The sequence below is a fragment of the Oncorhynchus nerka genome, linkage group LG25 (genome assembly GCF_034236695.1).
Source record: "Oncorhynchus nerka isolate Pitt River linkage group LG25, Oner_Uvic_2.0, whole genome shotgun sequence".
Taxonomy (NCBI): Eukaryota; Metazoa; Chordata; class Actinopteri; order Salmoniformes; family Salmonidae; genus Oncorhynchus; species Oncorhynchus nerka.
The window spans coordinates 47,244,632-47,267,784 of NC_088420.1; the positions used below are offsets into that span (position 1 = coordinate 47,244,632).

Genomic DNA, 23,153 nt, shown 5'->3' on the forward strand with positions numbered 1-23,153 from the left:
GCTAAACCACATCAACATATTTTTTGGCTCTGCTTTTAACGTCACTCGAACATAGCAGCGACTCATACAGCTGTTGACGTCTCATATCTTGCTTTTTTTGTTGTTGAAAGATTCAGAATGAAGAATTGAAATGGGGTACGGCTCTGTCATCATCAGATGTGACGTGGAATGGTCACAATGTCCCCACATGTTCTATCCATTGCCTAATTTCAGCTCCTCGCACAAATTAATAATGTCATAAGAGCGTCCCAAAGTTATCCTGGTCCCAGATCCGTTTGTGCTTTTTTTGCCAACTCCTATGGTCAGTTGTCAAGGCAGCACAAACAGATCTGGGACGAGGCTATCCCAGGGTCAGATCATCTTTCAACTAAAATCTGTACAGTAAAATGTATTATTTGCGGAGGACAAGCCCGAGGTGAAGGGGTGATGACATTGACCATAATCCCCTTTGTTCATGTGTTTATTTTAGTAATAGCCATGACATGTCCTTTGAACTGACACAATGGCTAATCCTACTGCGGTCAGCTTTAAATGCCACGTTCCTCTGTGTCCATCACGCCTCCTAGTGGAGTCCTATGATACATAGATATGATATTAACCTCTGTTCCAGGTGAAGTGAGCCCTTATGTCTTCCTGCCCTATAGGGCTGCTTAACCTACTTTCCCTTAGTCTCTCTGGCCGTACTTACACATCAGCTCCCCTTGTCTTGCAGCTTTCCCTTTCACATACTCCTGACACAGATACCATACACCACAGCAAATGACATTGTGATATTGGTGTGGTGTTCATCAAGATGTGTAATACTGTAGTCGTCCGTTCGCTTCCCTTGAGCAGAACCACTAAGTTCATGGTGAGTTAGGCTAACTTTCTAAAAGATGAGTCATGGTCCTGTGGTTGTAATAGGTTTAAACCTCCGTTAGAGCAAGTTCTTTATGTGTGCTTCTATAAGATTAAAGAGGAATTTTATAACATGAAAGCCAATGATTTCTTAAAAGATGCACTATGCAGAAATCGCTCCGTCCATTTCCTGGTTTCTAAAATTCAAATAGTTTGCCTAATTTCAGTTTATGTGACAAAACAAGCAAGTATATTGTAGAGAATCAGTGTACCATCTAAACCGCTGTGAAATATATTTTCCAACAATATTATATTTTCAGTTTGACGCTGGTGTAAAAAACAAAAAGCGTAAAAGACGCAAAGACAAAACTTAAGAGCTGGAAGCATAGAAATAGCGCACATGGAACAGATCTACCACTTCTTTGACTTGCTTTCAATAAGACTGGCAGATCTATAACACACATTTATATGTGAATTTGGTCGGGTCACCCAAAAAGTTACAGCTTTAATGCTTTATTTCGGGAAGCATAGCCATTGTATGCTGTTTACCTGAAGTAATGCTGAGAAGGTGAAACTGTCCCTCCTCTTCATCTTCCATTGGGACCTGACCTAAGACTTTTGATAGTTGTTCTTGAATTAGCAAGAAACATGGGATATGAAGATTTTGAACTGGTGACCTTTCTGTTGCCAAGCAACATATTAACCTCTGGAACGGACTGTATCACTGCCTGGTATGGCAACTGCACCACCCTGCAACCGCAGGTCTCTCCAGAGGGTGGTGCGGTCGGCCCAACGCATCACCGGGGGTACACTGCCTGCCCTCTAGGACACCTACAGCACCGATGTCACAAGGAGGCCAAAAAGGACATCAACCACCGGAGGCACGGCCTGTTCACCCCGCTACCATCCAGAAGGCGAGGTCAGTACAGGTGCATCAAAGCTGGGACCGAGAGACTGAAAAACAGCTTCTATCTCAAAGCCATCAGACTGTTAAACAGCCATCACTAGCCGGCCATCTGGTTACTCAACCCTGCACATTAGAGGCTGTTTCCCTATGTACATAGATATGGAATCACTGGTCACTTTAATGTTTACATACAGCTTTACTCATTTCATATGTACGTATATACTGTATTCTATTTTACTGTATTTAAGTCAATGCCACTCCGACATTGCTCGTCCTAATATTTATATATTTCTTGTGAGAGTGTGGTTGTTTTATGGTTATTTTGCATACAAGCTTCCCACACCTTTCTGGGAATGGTGCACGGTAGTTGCTTGGCTTTGGAACATTCTCAGCACATTTAAGGAACTTGACAGAAAACATTTATGTTCTTGGTGTTTTGTCACTTTAACAGAGCATTTACAAAAAGTTCAAACCGTTACATTTCATTTCAATTATGGTAATGTTCTAGGAACGTTCTCCAACTGGTTTGACATGGGGAATGTTCTCAAATAGTTCAGAGAACCTTAAGAAACAACATTCTTCTGTGGGAATTTCAGTGCAGAAATATTTTTTCCTGGTTAAAGGCTAAGGAAATTCATTTCCATGTGTCCTATCTGTTCTTGGAGTTCAAAAAAGTGAAATCCAAAATAAGCTAACAGTGTTATTAAAACAGTGCTAACAGTGTTATTAAAACAGTGCTAACAGTGTTATTAAAACAGTGCTAACAGTGTTATTAAAACAGTGCTAACAGTGTTATTAAAACAGTGCTAACAGTGTTATTAAAACAGTGCTAACAGTGTTATTAAAACAGTGCTAACGGTGTTATTAAAACAGTGCTAACAGTGTTATTAAAACAGTGCTAACAGTGTTATTAAAACAGTGCTAACAGTGTTATTAAAACAGTGCTAACAGTGTTATTAAAGCAGTGCTAACGGTGTTATTAAAGCAGTGCTAACAGTGTTATTAAAGCAGTGCTAACAGTGTTATTAAAACAGTGCTAACGGTGTTATTAAAACAGTGCTAACAGTGTTATTAAAACAGTGCTAACAGTGTTATTAAAACAGTGCTAACAGTGTTATTAAAAGTCTTATTGAAACATTCAGTGAAAGTTTTCAAGAATATATTTTTAAAAAAAAAATCTAAATAACCTATAATTTCCATTAATAAAACCTCCCAGGTTGACTTTTAAGGAACCAGCGTAAAACGTTATCAGAGTCTCCTGTAACCTTAATGTAAACATTCACAGAGCAGGAGAAATTTCCACTTTGTTCTCAGAAGTTAAAATCTAACACTTTCAGTTTTACCGGTCAGGAAACGTGTGGCTTAGTTCCCACACCCAATGTGAAACTATAAACACAAGTTCCCACAACTTGCAATTGTGCTTGCTTGGTAATGTTAAGGAATCTTGCTCTGGAGCTGTATGGTAGCATAGCCTACACCAACAGGCTCACTTACAAATGAGTACAGCATGGCTGAATACATATTTAATGAATGTCTTACTTAATCTCAATAGCCGGAGATGGGAAGATTGAGTCTCCTGCTGCCTCGGTCTTTCTCTTCAGTCATGCTGTTCCTCTCCGCCTCTGTAGCCTGCCGCTTAAAGATTCAACTGGACGGGTACACAGTTCTACAACTGGGCCATTTTGACATGAGGCCTACTTCATGGGGGCCTAGACGGCCCACAAAACCATACCAGGGGTAAACGGAAGAGACTCAATGCTGGAATCAATTCAGATTTGATCTCTGTCAATTAGTCCTGCATCTAATGATCTGATGATAATTCCGTAGTTACTCTGACAACACACCAGTTCATAGTTTGTAAGGAGCGATTGTGATGGATTGTACGGCATAGCAGAATCTCGAATTTCAATGTTTGTTCGAAGCAAAACTTTGATCAATGAAGTTATGAAGAATTTTGATGTCTTCAACATGTAGATTTACAACATATTTGACATATTGAACTGATTAACAGACTGGATGTTCCATTGACAATGTTATGTCTGTAAATTACTACATAGAGTAATTAAATCAAGTGGCTATACTATTATTGTATTAAGCTATACCCCATCCATGAACCAAATTGGGTTATGGTTTCCTTAAAGAGCATCCCTATGATTTTTAATATGGAATGACTGAATCATTCTCTTTATATCTCTTTCAGTGAGTAGCATGACGTGTGGGTTTGTGAGCAATTCATTAACAGTATAAGTCTCTCTATTGTACTGTGGTAGTAGCCTAGCTGAAGGCCTGTCTGTGTTCACCACTGTCACTATCTGTGGGGAGAATGACTCTGTACTGTACATCACTGCTAGTCATCAGCGGCAGATGAGAGGAGAGTCTGCCCCTTTAGTCCCATTTCCCCTGAGGATACGCACATCTCCTCACTGAATCAATCTGCAATATCAAAAGACAGAGGGGAAGATCAATAACACAGCCACGGTCGCAGCCACTGTCACAGCTGCGATATGCAGTAGGGTCGTTCCACCATTTCGGTGCCTTTTGAGTAGTTTCACTTGGTCATTAAAAAAACCCACCTCATTTTAACATTCTGTAATAAAGAGCACGTGTTCATTTTCATAAGCACATTCCCATCTCAAGAGGTTACATCAAAAAATTACTATTACACAGAACAAAAATATAAAAGCAACAAAGATTTGTACTGAGTTAGGGTTCATATAAGTAAATCAGTCAATTGAAATCGAGGGATTTCACATATGCAACTGTTGGTCACAGATACCTTAAAAAAATAAAGTAGGGGCGTGGATCAGAAAACCAGTCAATATCTGGTGTGACCACCATTTGCCCCATGCTGCGTGACACGTCCCCCTCACATAGAGTTGATCAGGCTGTTGACTATGGCCTGTAGAACATTGTCCCACTGCTCTTCAATGGCTGTGTGAAGTTGCTGGACCTTGGCGGGAACTGGAACACGCGGTTGTACACGACGATTCAGAGCATCCTAAACATCCTGAATGGGTGACATGTCGGGTGAGTATGCAGGCTATGGAAAAACTGGGATATTTTCAGTTTCCAGGAATTGTGTACAGATCCTTGTGACATGGGGCCGTGCATTATCATGCTGAAACATGAGGTGATGGCGGCGGATGAATGGCACGACAATGGGCCTCACGATCTCATCACAGTAACTCTGTGCATTCAAATTGCCTTCGATAAAAATGCAATTGTGTTCGTTGTCTGTAGCTTATGTCTGCCCATACCATAACCCCACCTTTACCATGGGGCACTCTGTTCACAACATTGACATCAGCAAACCGCTCGCCACTTTACACGCTCTCTGCCATCTAGGGCTGACCCCAATTAGTCGACTGGTCGATTGTTTGGTCAATAGGCTGTTGGTCGAGAAGTAGCATATACAGTCCCTTCAGAAAGTATTCACACCCATTGACTTTTTCCACATTTTGTTACGTTACAGCCTTATTTTAAAATGGATTACATTTTTTTATCCTCAGCAATCTACACACAATACCCCATAATAACAAAGTGAAAATCAATTTTTTGACATTTTTGCAAATATAAATAATAAATAATAATAATACCTTATTTCCATAATTATTTAAACCCTTTGCTATGAGACTTGAAATTGAGCTCAGGTGCATCTTGAGATGTTTCTACAACTGGAAGTTTACCTGTGGTAAATTCTATTGATTGGACATGCTTTGGGAAAGCACACACCTGTATATATAAGGTCCCACAGTTGACAGTGCATATCAGAGCAAAAACCAAACCATGAGGTCGAAGGAATTGTCTGTAGATCTACAAGACATGATTGTGTCGAGGCACAGATCTGGGGAAGGGTAGCAAAAAATGTCTGCATTGAAGGTCCTCAAGAACACAATGGCCTCCATCAAGAAGTTTGGAACCACCAAGACTCTTTCTAGAGCTGGCCGCCCGGCAGAACTGAGCAATCTGGAGAAAAGGGCCTTGGCCAGGGAGGTGACCAAGAACCTGATGGTCACTCTGACCTGAGCTCCAGAGTTCCTCTGTGGAGATGGTTGTCCTTCTGGAAGGTTCTCCCATCTCTGCAACACTCCAACAAGAAGGCCCTTCGATACCATCTACTGCATCTTGCCTATGCCGTTCTGTACCATCACTCATTCATATATCTTATATACATATTCTTTATCCCTTTACACTTGTGTGTATAAGGTAGTAGGATTGGAATTGTTTCGTTAGATTACTCGTTGGTTATTACTGCATTGTCGGAACTAGAAGCACAAGCATTTCGCTACGCTCGCATCTGCTAACCATGTGTATGTGACAAATACATTTGATTTGATTTATATTAGAGTGGCCAGACGGATCCAGTCCTCAGTAAAATGCACATGAAAGCCCACTTGGAGTTTGCCAAAAGGCACCTAAAGACTCGCAGACCATGCGAAACCAGAATCTCTGTTCTAATGAAACTAAGATTGAACTCTTTGGCCTGAATGCCAAGCATCGCGTCTGGAGGAAACCTGGCACCATCCCTATGGTGAAGCATAGTGGTGGCAGCATCATGCTGTGGGGATGTTTTTCTGTGGCAGGGACTGGGAGACTAGGCAGGATCGAGTCAATGATGAACAGAGCAATATATAGAGAGATCCTTGATGATAACCTGCTCCAGAGTGCTCAGGACCTCAGACTGGGGCAAAGGTTCACCTTCCAACAGGACATTGACCCTAAGCACACAAGACAACACAGGAGTGGCTTTGAGACAAGTCTCTGAATGTCTTTGAGTGGCCCAGCTACAATCATGAAACCAACATTTGTGTTAAACAAATCAAAATATATTTTATATTTGAGATTCTTCATTGTAGCCACCCTTTGCCTTGATGACAGCTTTGCATTCTCTCAACCAGCTTCATGAGGTAGTCACCTGGAATGCTTGAATGTCTTGAAGGAGTTCCAACATAAGCAGAGCACTTGTTGGCTGCTTTTCCTTCACTCTGCGGACCAACTCATCCCAAACCATCTCAATTGGGTTGAGGTCAGGTGATTGTGGAAGCCAGGTCATCTGATGCAGCACTACATCACTCTCCTTCTTTGTAAAATAGCCCTTACACAGCCTGGAGGTGTGTTTTGGGTCTTGTCCTGTTGAAAAACAAATTGTAGTCCCACTAAGTGCAAACCAGATGAGATGGCATATCGCTGCAGAATGCTGTGGTAGCCATGCTGGTTAAAGTGTGCCTTGAATTCTAAATACATCACATGCAGTGTCACTAGCAAGCACCCTCACACCATCCGATTACGTCCTCCATGCTTCACGGTGGGAACCACCTATGTGGAGATCATCCGTTCACCTACTCTGCGTCTCACAAAGACACACCGGTTGGAACCAAAAATCTTAAATTTGGACCGAAGGACAGATTTCCACTGGTCTAATGTCCATCACTTGCATTTCTTTCCCCAAGCAACTCTTCTTATTATTGGTGTCATTTAGTAGTGGTTTCTTTGCAGCAATTCGACCACGAAGGCCTTTTTCACGCAGTCTCCTCTGAACAGTTCATGTTGAGATGTGTCTGTTACTTGAACTCTGAGGTGCAATCTGAGGTGCAGTTAATTGCCGGTTTCTGAAGCTGGTAACTCTAATGGACTTATCCTCTGCAGCGGAGGTAACTCTGGGTCTTCCTTTCCTGTGGCGGTCCTCATGAGAGACAGTTTCATCATAGCGCTTGAAGGTTTTTTGCAACTGCACTTGAAGAAACTTCCAAAATTCTTGAAGTTTTCCGCATTGACTAACCTTCATGTCTTAAAGTAATGATAGACTGTCAATTCTCTTTGCTTATTTGAGCTTTTCTTGCCATAATATGGACTTGGTCTTTTACCAAATAGGGCTGTCTTCTGTATACCACCCCTACCTCATGAAGCTGGTTGAGAGAATGCCAAAAGTGTGCAAAGCTGTCATCAAGGCAAAGGGTTGCTACTTAGAAGAATCTCAAATATAAAATATATTTTGATTTGTTTAATACTTTTTTGGTTACTTCATGATTCCATATGTGTTACTTCATAGTTTTGATGCCTTCACTATTATTCTACAATGTAGAAAATAGTAAAACTTAAGAAAAACCCTTGAGTGAGTAGGTGTGTTTGACTTGCCCACTTTTCCAGCACAAAACACCTGGAAATTCCCAAAAAGAGTATATCCTGCTCACCTGCTTTTACACTATGGGTTGACTAATGCTTCTTTTGAAAAAAATATTTTAAAAGGTATTGTTTCACCTCATGAAAATTAAAGTTAATTTCACATAACAGGGTTGACCTTAAAATGAGCGACAGACATAAATGAAATAAATAATCACATTAAATAAATAATAATCTTCAGAAATGACTTTGTCAAATAAACAAAATAAGTAGAGATTTACAATGATGGTAACATTTTGGGGGATTAAATGGGTTAAAATCTTCCTAGAAGGAAAATGTTTAAAAAAGTTGAGATTTGTTGAATTCTCCATGGGGTGTCTATTAAAGGGCAAGTCAATTAATGAAACAAGCTTTTAAAATGCAATATTGGTGCAACATTTCTACATGGAATATCAAAGGGACGCAAAAGGCACTCATTTCACGGAATGACCCAGTATTTGATCATACAGTAGATGCTACATGCAATCCATTTGACATGCTGAGATGGAAGAGGGCACATCAAATGGACTTAAAGGGATTTCAGCTCGACACCAGCAATGGCTTTCTATTTAAATGGTAAAGAGGGGTGTACGTACCAAAGGAATACTGTACAGCACATGGGGAATAAAAGCCAATACTCTATTGTGTGTATGTCTGTGAGGGAGGTCTATTATCTTGAGATCTCTAAGGAATGATACGAATTAAAGTCCATTGCATAACTCCAGGGCTTTGTCTGTGTAATGTCTCTTTGTGAAAGGCAGTCTGGTCTGATCCTTTTCATTCAATCTCTATGGGGAAATGAGTCAATTACAATACATCTAAATTGGTCAGATATTATATGTTATGTATTATAGCCTCATGATTGGATGCTGTGCCAGTATGAGATCAACCTCTCATGACCACAGAGCACTGTTGCAGGGCACAAATGAATGTTTCCCTGCATATACTAGTTGGCGTTATTGTGAAAGGGAAGCCTTAAAGATTTTTTTTAAGCGGGAGTGTTCTTTCCAAAATAAACACAGTAAGAATGGCCAGTTGATCCTACTGCGGGAACTGTTCTATTGGGATCAATATAGGCCAGCTTTTTTATCTGCACTCCCACCAAAGTGTAAAAGATTCAAACGCTTTATAAATACTTCACAATCATTTCCGTGTAAGAGTTTCACAAAGTATTTCATATCAAGCTTGCAATATGACGGTTAAGATCGTCTATGGGCCCGTATTCTGCCGTTTATTTTCACATGTCCGCAAAGGCCAGGTCTGTGAAGAGAAAAACAACAGGGGAATAAGTGAATGCTATGATGTTAGACCACATTTGCTCAGCAACAGGCAATGAATCTAGTGTAGCCGTGATTATTTTGGCTGAAGTCAAAGATAAAGTCACAGGGCAGTTTTTCCCTTTCTTTTTTTCAGTTGGTTTATAAGCCCAAGCAACTGTTAACCAATATCTTCCTGTTCATGGGTGTGTAAAAACCCACATCACAGCCAAAACATAACAATAAAATATATTTGTAGTTGACTTTTGCAACACATTCTAAAGATGCAGTCTAACACTTGGCTGAGAAAATTGTGCATGAACACAGCTTTTGTTTCAGATAACGTTACATGACACACTTGTGTTTTTCCTTTTCCGTTTACAAACCGTTATACTTTCTTGTGTTGTTTTTCCAGTTATTGCATTCAATCTTATGCTCAATTGACCGACATGGCCTGGACCAAAATCAAATTCAAAGACTCCAAGAGTTAGAAAAATCACCAATCAACCAGAAAACGACTTTGGCTCTAGGTTCTCATGATATTGTCTTGCTGTTGCTGCTAGCTTTCCAGTCGATTGCCGTTCCTCCTAGTTTCAGCTCTGTTGTTGTTTTCTCTCTCTTCCAGAGGAGGAACGTCCACCTGCTGTTGAGTGTGTTGCTGTTGGCTGCCTGGGGGGCTGTTCTGCTGGTCTGCCGCCTTTACTGGATGGGTAACAAACCACCCAACTTCTCCAACTCAGACAACCCAGCGGGGGACTCCCCGTCCCTTCTCACCCGAGCACTTACCTTCCTCTACCTGCCCGCTGTCAACATGTGGCTCCTCCTCTGCCCTGACACGCTGAGCTTCGATTGGTCCATGGACGCCTTGCCTCTGATCAGAGACATTGTCGAATGGAGGAACCTTCATACCGTGGCCTTCTATGTGGGACTGCTCCTCCTGACTTGGTTTGGGCTTTGCACCCGCCGGGTCAAGGGAAAGGAGACCAACGGAAAAACCCATCATGTAACCAACGGCAACGGGAAGTCCAACACCAATGGACACAGCTATTACCACCCTGACCTTCCCGACCACACAAACTCTGAAACAGAGCCTCACCCTGCCAGTGCACAAAACGGTACCAAAAAGCATTACGTCACGAGGACTCGACTGCCCACCACTGAGAATGTAGTGGCGTTCTCCTTGGGCCTGCTGGCCATCCCTTTCCTCCCTGCCACCAACCTGTTCTTCTACGTGGGCTTTGTGATAGCAGAGAGAGTACTGTACATCCCCAGTATGGGCTTCTGTCTGCTGCTGGCGGTGGGGCTGAGGTCCCTGTACGTGCGGCTGAGGCGGAGGTCGTCCAGGACTGTGGTGGTGTACTGTAGCGCTGCCATGGTCCTGCTGTTTGGGGTTAAAACGGTGCTGAGAAACCAGGACTGGCAGAACGAGGAGATGCTCTACAAGTCAGGAATATACGTGAATCCTGCTAAAGGTAACACACACAGACAAGCATACACACACACACTTTAACATTCTCACATAATATAGGTTGACGCTGTATGGCCTAAAGTAACATCACGTGAAGTGATAGCGCGATAGCTACTCCCTGTTAATGTGGGAGTGATAGAAAGGGTGATTTTTAAAATGTACTCTGAGATGTGAGCATCAGTGTTCAGAGCTCCTTGTTAAATTGTTTACAGTATATCTGCTTCCAGACAGTTTATCCTCTCCAGGCAGTATATCATGGCTGAAGGACCTTTCAACACAAAGCCTTCATTGTAAACCTACTAAATATCCCACTATGGCAGACTAGAGTCTCTCTCCTTCTTACTTTTGGAGGACATCTTCACTGACATCGCTGCTTGATTGGCAATGAGGGGAAACTACATTACTAGAATATTCAAACATTTAAATTTAGGCTCACAGTCATCCAAAGAGTACTGCATAGCTAATAGTGTTACTCCTGAGATAGTGAGCCCGGGCTAAGGACAAAGGTAACGGCAGGACATGTTGTGTTAGCTCATTTCCCTTTCAGATTCTGCGGCAGGGCCGATACATGACAGGTGTTTATCCTGGCAACGCAACTCAGAGCAGCAGCTACGTTCCTTCCCTGGCTCACTGTCCTCATACGATGTGTGATGAGACGCAATGGGCCGCGTCTGAAATAGTGACGCACTCCGTTAAGCATTGAGAATAAGTTCTGTGAGAAAGCACAGTTAAAGAGGCGGAACAAATTCACATGGCAAGGATTCTGTTGTGGTACATTCCCTTTAAAAGGTCTTATTGTATTTATAGTCGCATTTTAGAGGGTGAAGTTATTGACTTGTTTTTTTTTGTTGCTCTGCTCGGCTTTCCTATTGTTGTTATTTAGACTTCGGCGATATCTCTCTCGGACACCTTAACTAATATATAAATGCATAGCTCAAAAGGAGCCTTTGGCATAACTGAGCACTTGATACATTTTTATGAAATGCAACCCGAATGACTCACTCTTTGTCTTTCCTGTCCTATACAGCCATTGGGAGAGCATCTAAGGGACAGATTGTTCACTGTCATTCATGTTCACAGTTCTCTTACTCTTACTGCCTTCGGCAGTATATAGACCCAGTTAAATAGTGCATAAGTGCATACATAAGCCCATATGTATACATGATGGATCCCAACTGTCCATACTTAGCTGCAGTATTGATTTAGTTGTCAAGCTAAAATATTGAAGAGTAACACTATTCAGTCGATTTGTTTGTCAAGCTACACTATATATACTAAAGTATGTGGACACCCGTCAAATGAGTGGATTTGGCTATTTCAGCCACACCCGTTGCTGACAGGTGTATAAAATTGAGCACATAGCCATGCAGTCTCCATAGACAAACATTGGCACTACAATGGCCTTACTGAAGAGCTCAGTGACGTTTATCGTGGCACAGTCAGAGGATGCCGCCTTTCCAACAAGTCAGTTGGTCAAATTTCTGCCCTGCTGGAGCTGCCCCAGTCAACTGTAAGTGCTGTTATTGTGAAGTGTAAATGTCTAGGAGCAACAACGGCTCAGCCGCGAAGTGGTAGGCCACACAGGCTCACAGAAGGGGACCGCCGAGTTCTACCAGCCTACCAGCCTCAATTCACTGTAAAGTTTGGTGGAGGAGGAATAATGGTCTGGGACTGTTTTTCATGGTTAGGGCTAGGCCCCTCAACCCCATCAAACACTTTTGGGATGAAGGGGACTGCCGAGTTCTAAAGCACGTAGCGCATAAAACCATCTTTCCTTGGTTGCAACACTCACTACCGAGTTTCAAACTGCCTCTGGAAGCAACATCAGCACAAGAAATGTTTGGCAGGAACTTCATGAAATAGGTTCCAATGGCCGAGCAGCCGCACACAAGCCTAATATCACCATGTGCAATGACAAGCGTCTGCTGGAGTGGTGTAAAGCTTGCCGCCATTGGACTCTGGAGCAGTGGAAATGCGTTCCCTGGAGTGATGAATCACTCTTCACCATCTGGCAGTCCGACGGACGAATCTGGGTTTGGCGGATGCCAGGAGAACGCTACCAGCCTCAATTCACTGTAAAGTTTGGTGGATGAGGAATAATGGTCTGGGACTGTTTTTCATGGTTAGGGCTAGGCCCCTCAACCCCATGAAACACCTTTGGGATGAATTGGAACGCCGACTGCGAGCCAGGCTAATCACCCAACATCGGCGCCCAACCTCACTAATGCTCTTGGCTGAATGAATGCAAGTCCCCTCACCAATGTTCCAACATCTAGTGGAAAGCCTTCCCAGAAGAGTGGAGGCTGTTATAGCAGCAAAAGGGGGGACCAACTCCGTATTCATGTCCATGATTTTGGAATGATATGTTCGACGAGCAGGTGTCCACATACTTTTAATCATGTTGTGCATGTGCATTTTCTTGTAAAGCAGTAATCAATATAGACATATTTTTCATAGGAAAATACAAATACCACTTGACAACAGAAATGTAGCTAATATACCTACTCCATTCACACCCCTGAGATTGCACCATTGTCCAGTCTGCCAGACTAAATTTTCCCTCTATATTAATATACTATAGAGCAGTCGTATGGAACCGTTATTTTATTCATTTTCTGTTTGGAAATAATTGGGCTCTTTGACACACTGACTCCCTGGGGAGTCTTTCTTTCCTTAGCCTCTGGTCCCAGTAGCTCAGTACCAGCTGTGGATATGCCCTCTGTCCCAGCCTGCACAATGCCCTCTAAGGAGGGTTAAAACCAGCCTGTTCCCATATCAGTTTGCGCTGTCTTGCCAACCCCTATGGTCATTGTTTGACGTGACATTTGACGTGATGTGGCAAGACAATACAGATCTGGGATCAGGCTTTATTTATATAGCACATTTTAGACATGAATGCAACGCAATGCGCTTCACAGGGAAAAAATCATAAAAAATAATGAAATATTTACTACACAACAAACATAAGAGGATAAAAAAGAAAAGAGTAACAGCAAAAACTGAAAGTCTAAAAAAAGCACTAAGGAAAAGCGAAGGTGTGCTATAAGATATGTTTTAAATATGTCCATAGTTTCGAAACCCCTCAGGTTCTCTGGCAGGCTATTCCAGAGGCTGGGGGCATAGTAACTAAAGGCTGCCGATCCATGCCTCTTGGTCCTAGAGTTAAAAATGACTAAAAGGCCAGTGCCATAGGACCTGAGGTACATAACTCAAAAGCATGTCTGACATGCATTGGGGTGCACAATCATAGATTGATTTAAAACCAATAGAATCATCTTTAAAACCTCACAGGCAGCTAGTGCAGACTTGAAAATCGGTGTAATGTGTGCTCCCCCTCTGGTCTTGGTCCGTAACCGTGCTGCAGCATTCTGTATGTTTTGCAGTTGACCAATGGCTTCCTTGGGTAGACCAGACATGAGAGCATTACAGTGGTCAAGCCTGCTTGTAATATAAGCATGGATGAGTTTCTCTGTACAGCCTAAGATAGAAACGGCCTCAACTTGGCAATGGTCCTCAGGTGGTAAAAAGCTATTTTGGTCCCATTCCTAATGTGTGGTTCGATATTGAGTTCAGAATCTAAAATGACACCTAGGATTTTTACCTGGTGTTTTATCTTTATTCAAATGTGCGGCCAGATTCTTTCTCTGTGCTTTGGCTCCAATAATAAGGACCTCGGTCTTGTCTTGATTTAGATGGAGGAAGTTGTGAGCCATCCAAGTATTTAAATCACTAATACGGTCTAATAATTTATCTGTGGAGCTAAAATCCTCTGGTGACACAGAAATGTAAAGTTGTGTATCGTCTGCATAGCAGTGGAAACCGATGCTGGGCTTTCTATTAACGCTGCCAAGGGGTAACACATAAACTGAACAGTACCGGACCCAAAACACCACATGTGATATCTATTTTTAGAACCGGACCAGAGGCCAATCCACCTCCTTTTTTTTCACCTTTATTTAAGCAGGTAGGCCAGTTGAGAACACCTTTATTTAAGCAGGTAGGCCAGTTGAGAACACCTTTATTTAAGCAGGTAGGCCAGTTGAGAACACCTTTATTTAAGCAGGTAGGCCAGTTGAGAACAAGTTCTCATTGACAACTGCAACCTGGCCAAGATAAAGCAAAGCAGTGCGACAAAAACAACAACACAGTTTTACGAGGGTATGTTTGGCAGCATGAGTGAAGGAGGCTTTGTTACGAAATAGGAAGCCGATTCTAGATTTGATTTTGGATTGGAGATGCTTAATGTGACTCTGGAAGGAGAGTTTACAGTCTAACCAGGCACCTAGGTATTTGTAGTTGTCCACATATTCTGGCCAGGATAAAGCAAAGCAGTGCGACAAAAACAACAACACAGAGTTACACATGGAATAAACAGCTAGCTAGTATACTCTTTCGGCTGGCCGGGAGATGGGCCTAGCTCGAGGCTACCTCAAGGCTAACTGGTGCTTGCTTCGGGACAGAGGCCTTAGCCAACAGGAGCCACTCGGTTGCAGATAGCTGGCTGCGATGATCCGGTGTAATGGTCCAGAGCTTGCGTCAGGAATGTGGTGATGTGGTGGAGAAAAGCAGTCTGATATGCTCTGGGTTGATATCACACTGTGCAGACTGGCAGGTAATTGTCAGAGCTAAAGCTGGCTAGTGTCCGAGCTAAAGCTGGCTAGTGTCCGTGCTAAAGCTGGCTAGTGTCCGAGCTAAAGCTGGCTAGTGTCCGAACTAAAGCTTGCTAGTGTCCGAGCTAAAGCTGGCTAGTGTCCGAGCTAAAGCTGGCTAGTGTCCGAGCTAAAGGTGAAGACCGTTAGCAGTGGCAAACAATGATTAGTAGCTAGTAGCTAGTTTGCTGGATAGCTTCTGATGGAGGTTCCGGTTATAAGGTATAAAAAAATTGCATATCCGTACCACATTGGATGAGGCTGGTTGCAGGAAAGTATGTTTCGTTCGTAGATGGAAAGTGAGATTAAAATATATACAAAAAAAAAAAAGACTTTACAGACTAATTAACACGCGACAAGAAAAACACACGTCCGACTGCTACGCCATTTTGGATCTCTCCAGTCTGTCCAGAAGGACATCATGGTCAACAGTGTCAAATGCAGCACTTAAATCCAAGAGTACAAGGACAGATACCTGTTTGGCATCTGTGTTGGCTCTAAGCTAATTTACCACTTTAACTAAGGCACAGAGACGTGCTTTACTGTGCTGGGCCCAAAAGCCAGATTGGAATAAACAAATATACAGTTGGCACTTAAAAAATAATTTAGCTGTTTGAAACTATTTCTCCAGAATTTTCCTTAAGGTTGGAGATTGGCCGAAAATTGCTAAAAGCTGAATAATCTAGATTACTTTTATTCAGAAGAGGTTTCACCATAGCAGTTTTTAGTGCAGCGAGGAAAGTGCCTGTGAACAGGCAGTGATTAACAATAGCTCGTACTTTTTCAGATACGCAAATAAAAACCTACGGCAGGGATAGAGGGTGTTCGAAAGAGGCTGGCGGCCATGTTGATTGACCCTGTTAACCTTATTTCTCCCTCTATCAGCATGGGGCAATCTTGGAAACGTCCTAAAGAACCAGGGCAAGATGGCGGAGGCGGAGCAGGCGTACAGGAACGCCCTCTACTACCGCCGGAACATGGCAGACATGCTGTATAACCTGTGAGTGTCTTTATCAAATCAAATGTATTTATGAAGCCCTTTTTACTTCAGCATACACTCTGTTTGCATACATGAGCATCACCGTCTCCCCTTACACACACACACACACACACACACACGTCTGTCTATTGATCAGTGGTCTTCACAGAGAGGAAATTGTGTTTTGTGTTCCTGCTGTGTCTGTGACAGTAGGTTGTTAATCATTCTATGTCAGCATGAGGGTAGGACAACAGCCAGCAGACAGCCAATACTCAACATTATCCCCAAGGGCTTTAGGTGTTACTCAACAGAACCTTAGATTATGTTCCACTTTTAGATTGTTTAGAACAGATGTAGAGATTAGGTACAGTAGCATTTTATTTCACGGCACTGTTTCCAATTATATTTATCTAGTAATTACTGGGAAGCTGTATTACCTTGTTGTCTTATGTTATTCAGTCTTATCAGACACATTGGACGTTAATTAGTCACTTCTGTTGAGATTTGTAGGCGTGAGAGTGCCTAACTTTCTCTGTTACTTCTCTCTGTTATAGCGGTTTGCTGCTACAAGAAAACAACAAGTTCTCTGAGGCGCTCCACTACTATAAACTGGCCATTGGGAGCAGGCCAACTCTGGCTTGTAAGTACAGCTCCTCTTTTTGTTAACAATTTCCAGCTCTTGGTATTGCACAGTGCCTATGTCCAGGCAACTGCCAATGGGACTGAGGGTGAGGGAGGGCACAGGCAGGCCTGCTACATTGCTAAATGAATGATTGAATACAACCTGTAGATTAGGTTTCAAGGACCACAAGCCGACAGATTAAACTATTGCATAATTTAATTTAATATGAATCGAGGTCAAAGTCTCTCCTCTCTCAATGATGATTCTTTTCCTCTCTTACCTTGAGGAAAGTTGCATGCATGTTTTCTGTTAGTTCATTGTCCCCCTCTTTCTCTCTCCTTCTCCCTTAATGGTGCTAGTTTTCCTTGAGTCTTACCTTAACTCTTTCATGCACGCTTCCTGCTAGCTCGTTATCAGCATCGTTCAACTGTCACACTGCCTGGTTAGCAGAAGTCACGTGCTCAATTATTCCCCATTGTTTTTCCTATCAACCGATGACAGATAAACAGTGGAGTCCTTGATTTCCCTTCCATTGTCTCCCAAAGTGTAATTAATAATGACGAATATAATCAAGATGATGATCATAGTCCTCATTCATTATGCAATTACCCCATCTTTTACTGGCGATAGCTAAATTAATGAGTTACCTAAAGCGGTGGTCGTGGTGATGGAAGTGAAGGAATGAGAGCAAGTCAGATAATAGATGTCATTTGTCAAGGTCTTACCATTCTTCACTGTGTTTAACTGACAGCTGGTACAACTTGGAATCTGGTCAAGTAACGATTCCAAAGTGCCATCTCCATGACGATTGAAAAGCTCTAGTGATAGACAGTTCTATTCACACTCTTCTCATATCCCTTTCAGGCACACATCCTTAATGGAAACAGTCTTCACCAACACTCTAGCCAAGGGAATATATGCAATGTATTCCTAGAATGGGATTGTTGAGTAGAATTTGGAACTTAGCCAGTTCACTTTGGATGGACAAAGGACAGAGAGAACTGAGGAGAGGGGCTAGGTAGGACACTAGTGTAGTCTACGTTTCATCATGGCATGTAGAGGCACACATACATTATTAGTAGAGCCAGTTCCACCCCGCAGATTCCCATTCACATTCCATCCCCTCTGAGTCTTGAACATGTATTGGCACCCCATGGATGTGGCAGCCAATTGATCCACAGTGGGTGGCCAATTTATTTCCGAAAGACGCTTGATAATGACTAGTTTCAGCTCCATAGAGCCTAATTACTCTCTGCCTGCATGTTGATCGTATATTTGATCTCTCGTTCCCCCCTGCAGCAGCCTACTTGAACACAGGGATCGTCCTGATGAACCAGGGGAGACTGGATGAAGCCAAGAGGACCTTCCTGACCTGCGCCGATATCCCCGACGAGAACCTGAAAGACCCCCACGCCCACAAGAGCTCCGTTACCAGCTGCCTATACAACCTGGGCAAGCTGCTCCATGAGCAGGGGCACCAGGAGGTAGGATAGAGGGGCAGATGGAGGGTGTACACACAGGGACACACACACACACCAAACATACACACAGAAACACACACCAGTGGAGGCTGCTGAGAGGAGGAAGGCTCATAATAATGTCTGGAATGGAGTCGATGGAGTGGTATCAAACACGTAGTTTCCATGTGGTTGATACCATTCCATTGACTGCAGTAGAGAAATGACTTGTGGCCCCGGCCTGGTTGGGCCCTCGTGCCTAATGGATGGTTCTTTTTGTTTTATTAATTCATAGGAGGCCCTCACGGTGTATAAAGAAGCAATACGGAAAATGCCAAGACAATTTGCACCTCAGAGCCTCTATAACATGATGGGTAAGCGGCAATTCTCTTTCTCTCGAACCAAACACAGAAGCTGTTGTTTTTTTGTGAGAAAAAATCCTATTAAAATGGAATAGAAGATTGGTAGATTGGAATGCAAGTTAATGTGTGTTTCATTTGGAAGTGTGGGGGTACATTTGCAACCATTGTGTCAGCTGTTGGCTGTTTGTTGAACTTTATTCCACCTGAAGGGTCTCAGGATTGAATTGTATTGCTTGTGGCCAGGGTCTTGAGCTCGTCAGCTGAGCTAGACTTACAGTAAGCATGACAAATTAGCATGGTTTTGGAGGGTAGACTCTGCCTAGGGTTGTTCTTTTTAAAGGTGCTCTGTTTTCACAACGTCTTATAAATCTTCATCAGTTTTTTTTCTAAGATACGTAAACCGGCATCAAAGTCGGGGTGTGTGGCAGCAGCTCAACGCACCCATTGAGGCCCCAATGTTGAGGTTTCCACTGTGCGTTAACGCAGTTAATTTGCTTTCCACTGCAATAATAACCGCGCTCCTCAAGTTACAGTCATGTGAAAGCAGCTGCAGACTGAGTTGTGACTTTTGATTGCAAAAAACAATAATATTTCATTTCAAGTGACCCCCAATTCCACTCACACCCTTGTCACTCAATGGCCATTCTCAGCCCTGCTGAGAAGTCTCAATCTGCCTTTTCCCCCTCTGTGGCTCCCCCATGTTGTTCCTTTCTATCGTTCTCTCACTCTCTATTTCTCTCCCTCTCTCTTTTTCTTCTTCTAGGTCTCTCTCTTTCACTCCCTCGCCCTCTCACTCTCTTGCTGAATTCCAACAAGCCCCCCTAACACAGTACATTTACCAGTGGAGTCCAATTCAGCTTGACATAGGTGCTGAGATTATGTCCAATTGTTGACCAAATCATCTCTTACAGTTTGAAAGCTGTAAGAGCTGTGGGAGGTTGGGTGGTACAGCATTTTCCCATATTTCTGGCAAATTTTGGCAGTTTACATGGCTGTCTGGGTCAAAGTTGGGTCTTAATCTGCCACCCCCCCTCCTCTCAAAGGTGCAATGGAATGTTCCACTATATGTGATTTTCAAGTCCTTGAGATTTGTTTCACTTCACATTTTATGTGCGTGTCTGTGCTCCCTCACAGAGCTCCATCTGAAGCTGATAGTTGGCTAGAAAGGCACAAAGTCGGTTGCTGTTACCAGCTCTACATTACACCATGTCTGACAAATATGTATATAGATTAAGCTATTCATATTGCCAGTATCATAATCATAACAGTCAAGATACAGTATTATATTAGCTGCTGATAAGGACATTTATTAAGTCTAGGGATTCTGTAACCCAACTATTTCATACAATATCTCACATCTGATCTGAAAGGAAAAAAAGTTTGTGCTGATGGAGAACAGTTTTAAAGATATCTCTTCTAACAGAATTTCTTTGGATACTTTATATACTGGCTTACAAAAGACTTCCCAAACTCTGATCCTTATCATGAGCAGAACTTAAAATGGGGTCTTATATTTGATAACATTTACATGCTTGAATATCCTGTATTTAAGGGTACATTACAGGCTATTGCTAATGAAGAACACGGAGATGTCTGTTGATCGTCTCAGAGGTCAGCAGGTTAGCATTCCTCACCAGCCACCTGCATGGGCGGATTGGCCGAATGGCAATTCTGGCAAATGCCAGAAAGGCCGGATCATCTTTAATTGGGGTGGGCGAAATCGACCACAAAATGCGATATATATATATACAAATGTATGTGGACACACCTTCAAATGAGTAGATTTGGCTATTTCAGCCACATCCGTTGCTGAAAGGTGTATGAAATCGAGCACACAGCCATGTAATCTCCATAGACAAACATTGGAAGTAGAGTGGCCCGTACTGAAGAGCTCAGTGACTTTCAACGTGGCACCGTCATAGGATGCCACCTTTCCAACAAGTCAGTTCGTCAAATTTCTGCCCTGCTAGAGCTGCCCCGGTCAACTGTAAGTGATGTTATTATGAAGTGGAAACATCTAGGAGCAACAACGGATCAGCCGCACAAGCTCACAAAACGAACTGACGAGTTCTGAAGCACGTAGCGCGTAAAAATGGTCTATCCTCGGTTGCAACACTCACTATCGAGTTCCAAACTGTCTCTGGAAGCAACGTCAGCACAAGAACTGTTAGTCGGGAGCTTCATAAAATGTGTTTCCATGACCGAGCAGTTGCACGCAAGCCTAACATCCCCATGCGCAATGCCAAGTGTCGGCTGGAGTGGTGTAAAGCTCGCTGTCATTGGACTCTGAAGCAGTGGAAACACTCCAGAAGCTGTTCGAGCAGGTGTCCACATACTTTTGGTCATGTAGTGCAGTGGTTCCCAACCAGGGGTACTAAGACCCCCTGGGGTACTTGGTCTATCCACAGAGGGTAAATGTTTATTTGCTTCTGAATCTCAGTCTCTTCAGCTCAGCGAGTGGGTTATTGATCTCGTAGTAACGATTGACTCCGCTTTCGGATTGCATTACATAGCTACCGCCTTTGGAGGCTGGAAAGTCCCGCCTATTTCGTTCGCTGAAAGGCCGGTCACTTGTTAGCAGTATTATACAGCCAAAACATTAAGGAACTGGCAGTCTCTCTCTCTCTCCTTCTCGCTCCCTATTTTCTTCTATTGAATTATATGTAGCCTAATATTTAAACACTTAGCTAAGTGGGCAGGGGGTAACACATTACATTCTCTAATTTTAATTATAAACTGGGTGGTTCGAGCCCTGAATGCTGATTGACTGACAGCCTAGGTATATCCGACCGTATACCACGGGTATGACAAAACATGTATTTTTACTGTTCTGATTATGTTGGTAACCAGTTTCTAATAGCAATAAGGCACCTCAGGGGTTTGTATACTATGGCTAAGGGCTGTATCCAGGCACTCCGCGTTGCATCGTGTGAAGAACAGCTCTTAGCCGTGGTATATTGGCCATATACCACACCCCCTCGTGCCTTACTGCTTAAATATGTAGTTACGCTGTTATAAGGTAGTAAATAAGACAATGGTCATCTAGAAGGCATATATTTTAAGGAGCCATAATAAACCATTTATAAAGGCATTTATAAATTGTGTTCAGCATTTATTTATAATTTCTCCCACATTAATCATTAGAAAATTATTTTGCATTCCCCAATCTAAAGTGAGTGCTATTTATACTTTCTAAAAACTTTATAATAGTTTTGAGTAACCAGTTTAATATCACAGAAAGATGGCCATGCCATTGGTAGACATTCCTGCAGTACCTGGTAAAAGAACAAGCACACAAAACAGGATGTTCAAGGAAATATATGTACTGTGTGCATGTGTGAATAACTAGCTAACTTACATTGACAAATGTGGGAGTAATAGTTCATAAATGGTGTGCAGAGTTTGTAAATACCTTATAAAGTGTTAATTATGGACCCTTGAAATAAAATGTTACTCTAGGATGTTGCTGGGCCCAGCACAGGCAGTGTGGTCCCTGGTCTTCTGGTCCTAGTGATGCTAGACACATGTACTGCCAGTTTATTTATATTTTGGCTCTATATTATATACAGTGCCTTCAGAAAGTATTCAAACCCGCAGACTGTTTCCTCATTTTGTTGTGTTACAGCCTGCATTTAACATGTATTAAATTGAGATATAAACCACATAATGTCAAAGTGAAATGATGTTTTTCAAAATGTTTACAGATTAATTGCAAGCCTAAATAAGTTCAGGAGTAAAAATGATCTTAACAAGTCAGTCACATAATAAGTTGAATGGACTCACTCTTTACCCCACACTTACAATTATCTGTAAGGTCCATCATTCGAGCAGTGAATTTCAAATTTCAAAATTTGATTCAACCAGATTCAACCACAAAGACCAGAGAGGTTTTCCAATGCCTCGCATAGAAGGGCACATACAGTGGGGCAAAAAAGTATTTAGTCAGCCACCAATTGTGCAAGTTCTCCCACTTAAAAAGATTAGAGGCCTGTAATTTTCATCATAGTTGAAGTGTACCTATGACAGACAAAATGAGAGAGAAAAAAATCCAGAAAATCACATTGTAGGACTTTTAATGAATTTATTTGCAAATTCTGGTGGAAAATTAGTATTTGGTCAATAACAAAAGTTTCTCAATACTTTGTTATATACCCTTTATTGGCAATGACAGAGGTCAAACGTTTTCTGTAAGTCTTCACAAGGTTTTCACACACTATTGCTAGTATTTTGGCCCATTCCTCCATGCAGATCCTCTCTAGAGCAGTGGTGTTTTGGGGCTGTTGCTGGGCAACACGGACTTTCAACTCCCTCCAAAGATTTTCTATGGGGTTGAGATCTGGAGACTGGCTAGGCCACTCCAGGACCTTGAAATGCTTCTTACGAAGCCACTCCTTCGTTGCCCGGGCGGTGTGTGTGGGATCATTGTCATGCTGAAAGACCCAGCCACGTTTCATCCT

The 23,153-nt window shown here is 42.5% G+C and overlaps 1 protein-coding gene across 1 annotated transcript in view; it reads left to right on the forward strand.

The window, feature by feature from the left end:
* The window catches only part of LOC115109586 (protein O-mannosyl-transferase TMTC2-like), a 184,209-nt gene that overhangs the window by 111,060 nt on the left and 49,996 nt on the right, over window positions 1-23,153 (forward strand). The window contains exons 3-7 of the mRNA XM_029634653.2: window positions 9,785-10,631; window positions 16,162-16,276; window positions 16,810-16,895; window positions 18,177-18,361; window positions 18,630-18,708. Of these exons, the coding sequence (XP_029490513.1) occupies window positions 9,785-10,631; window positions 16,162-16,276; window positions 16,810-16,895; window positions 18,177-18,361; window positions 18,630-18,708 (1,312 nt within the window). The remainder of the gene's footprint in view (window positions 1-9,784; window positions 10,632-16,161; window positions 16,277-16,809; window positions 16,896-18,176; window positions 18,362-18,629; window positions 18,709-23,153) is intronic.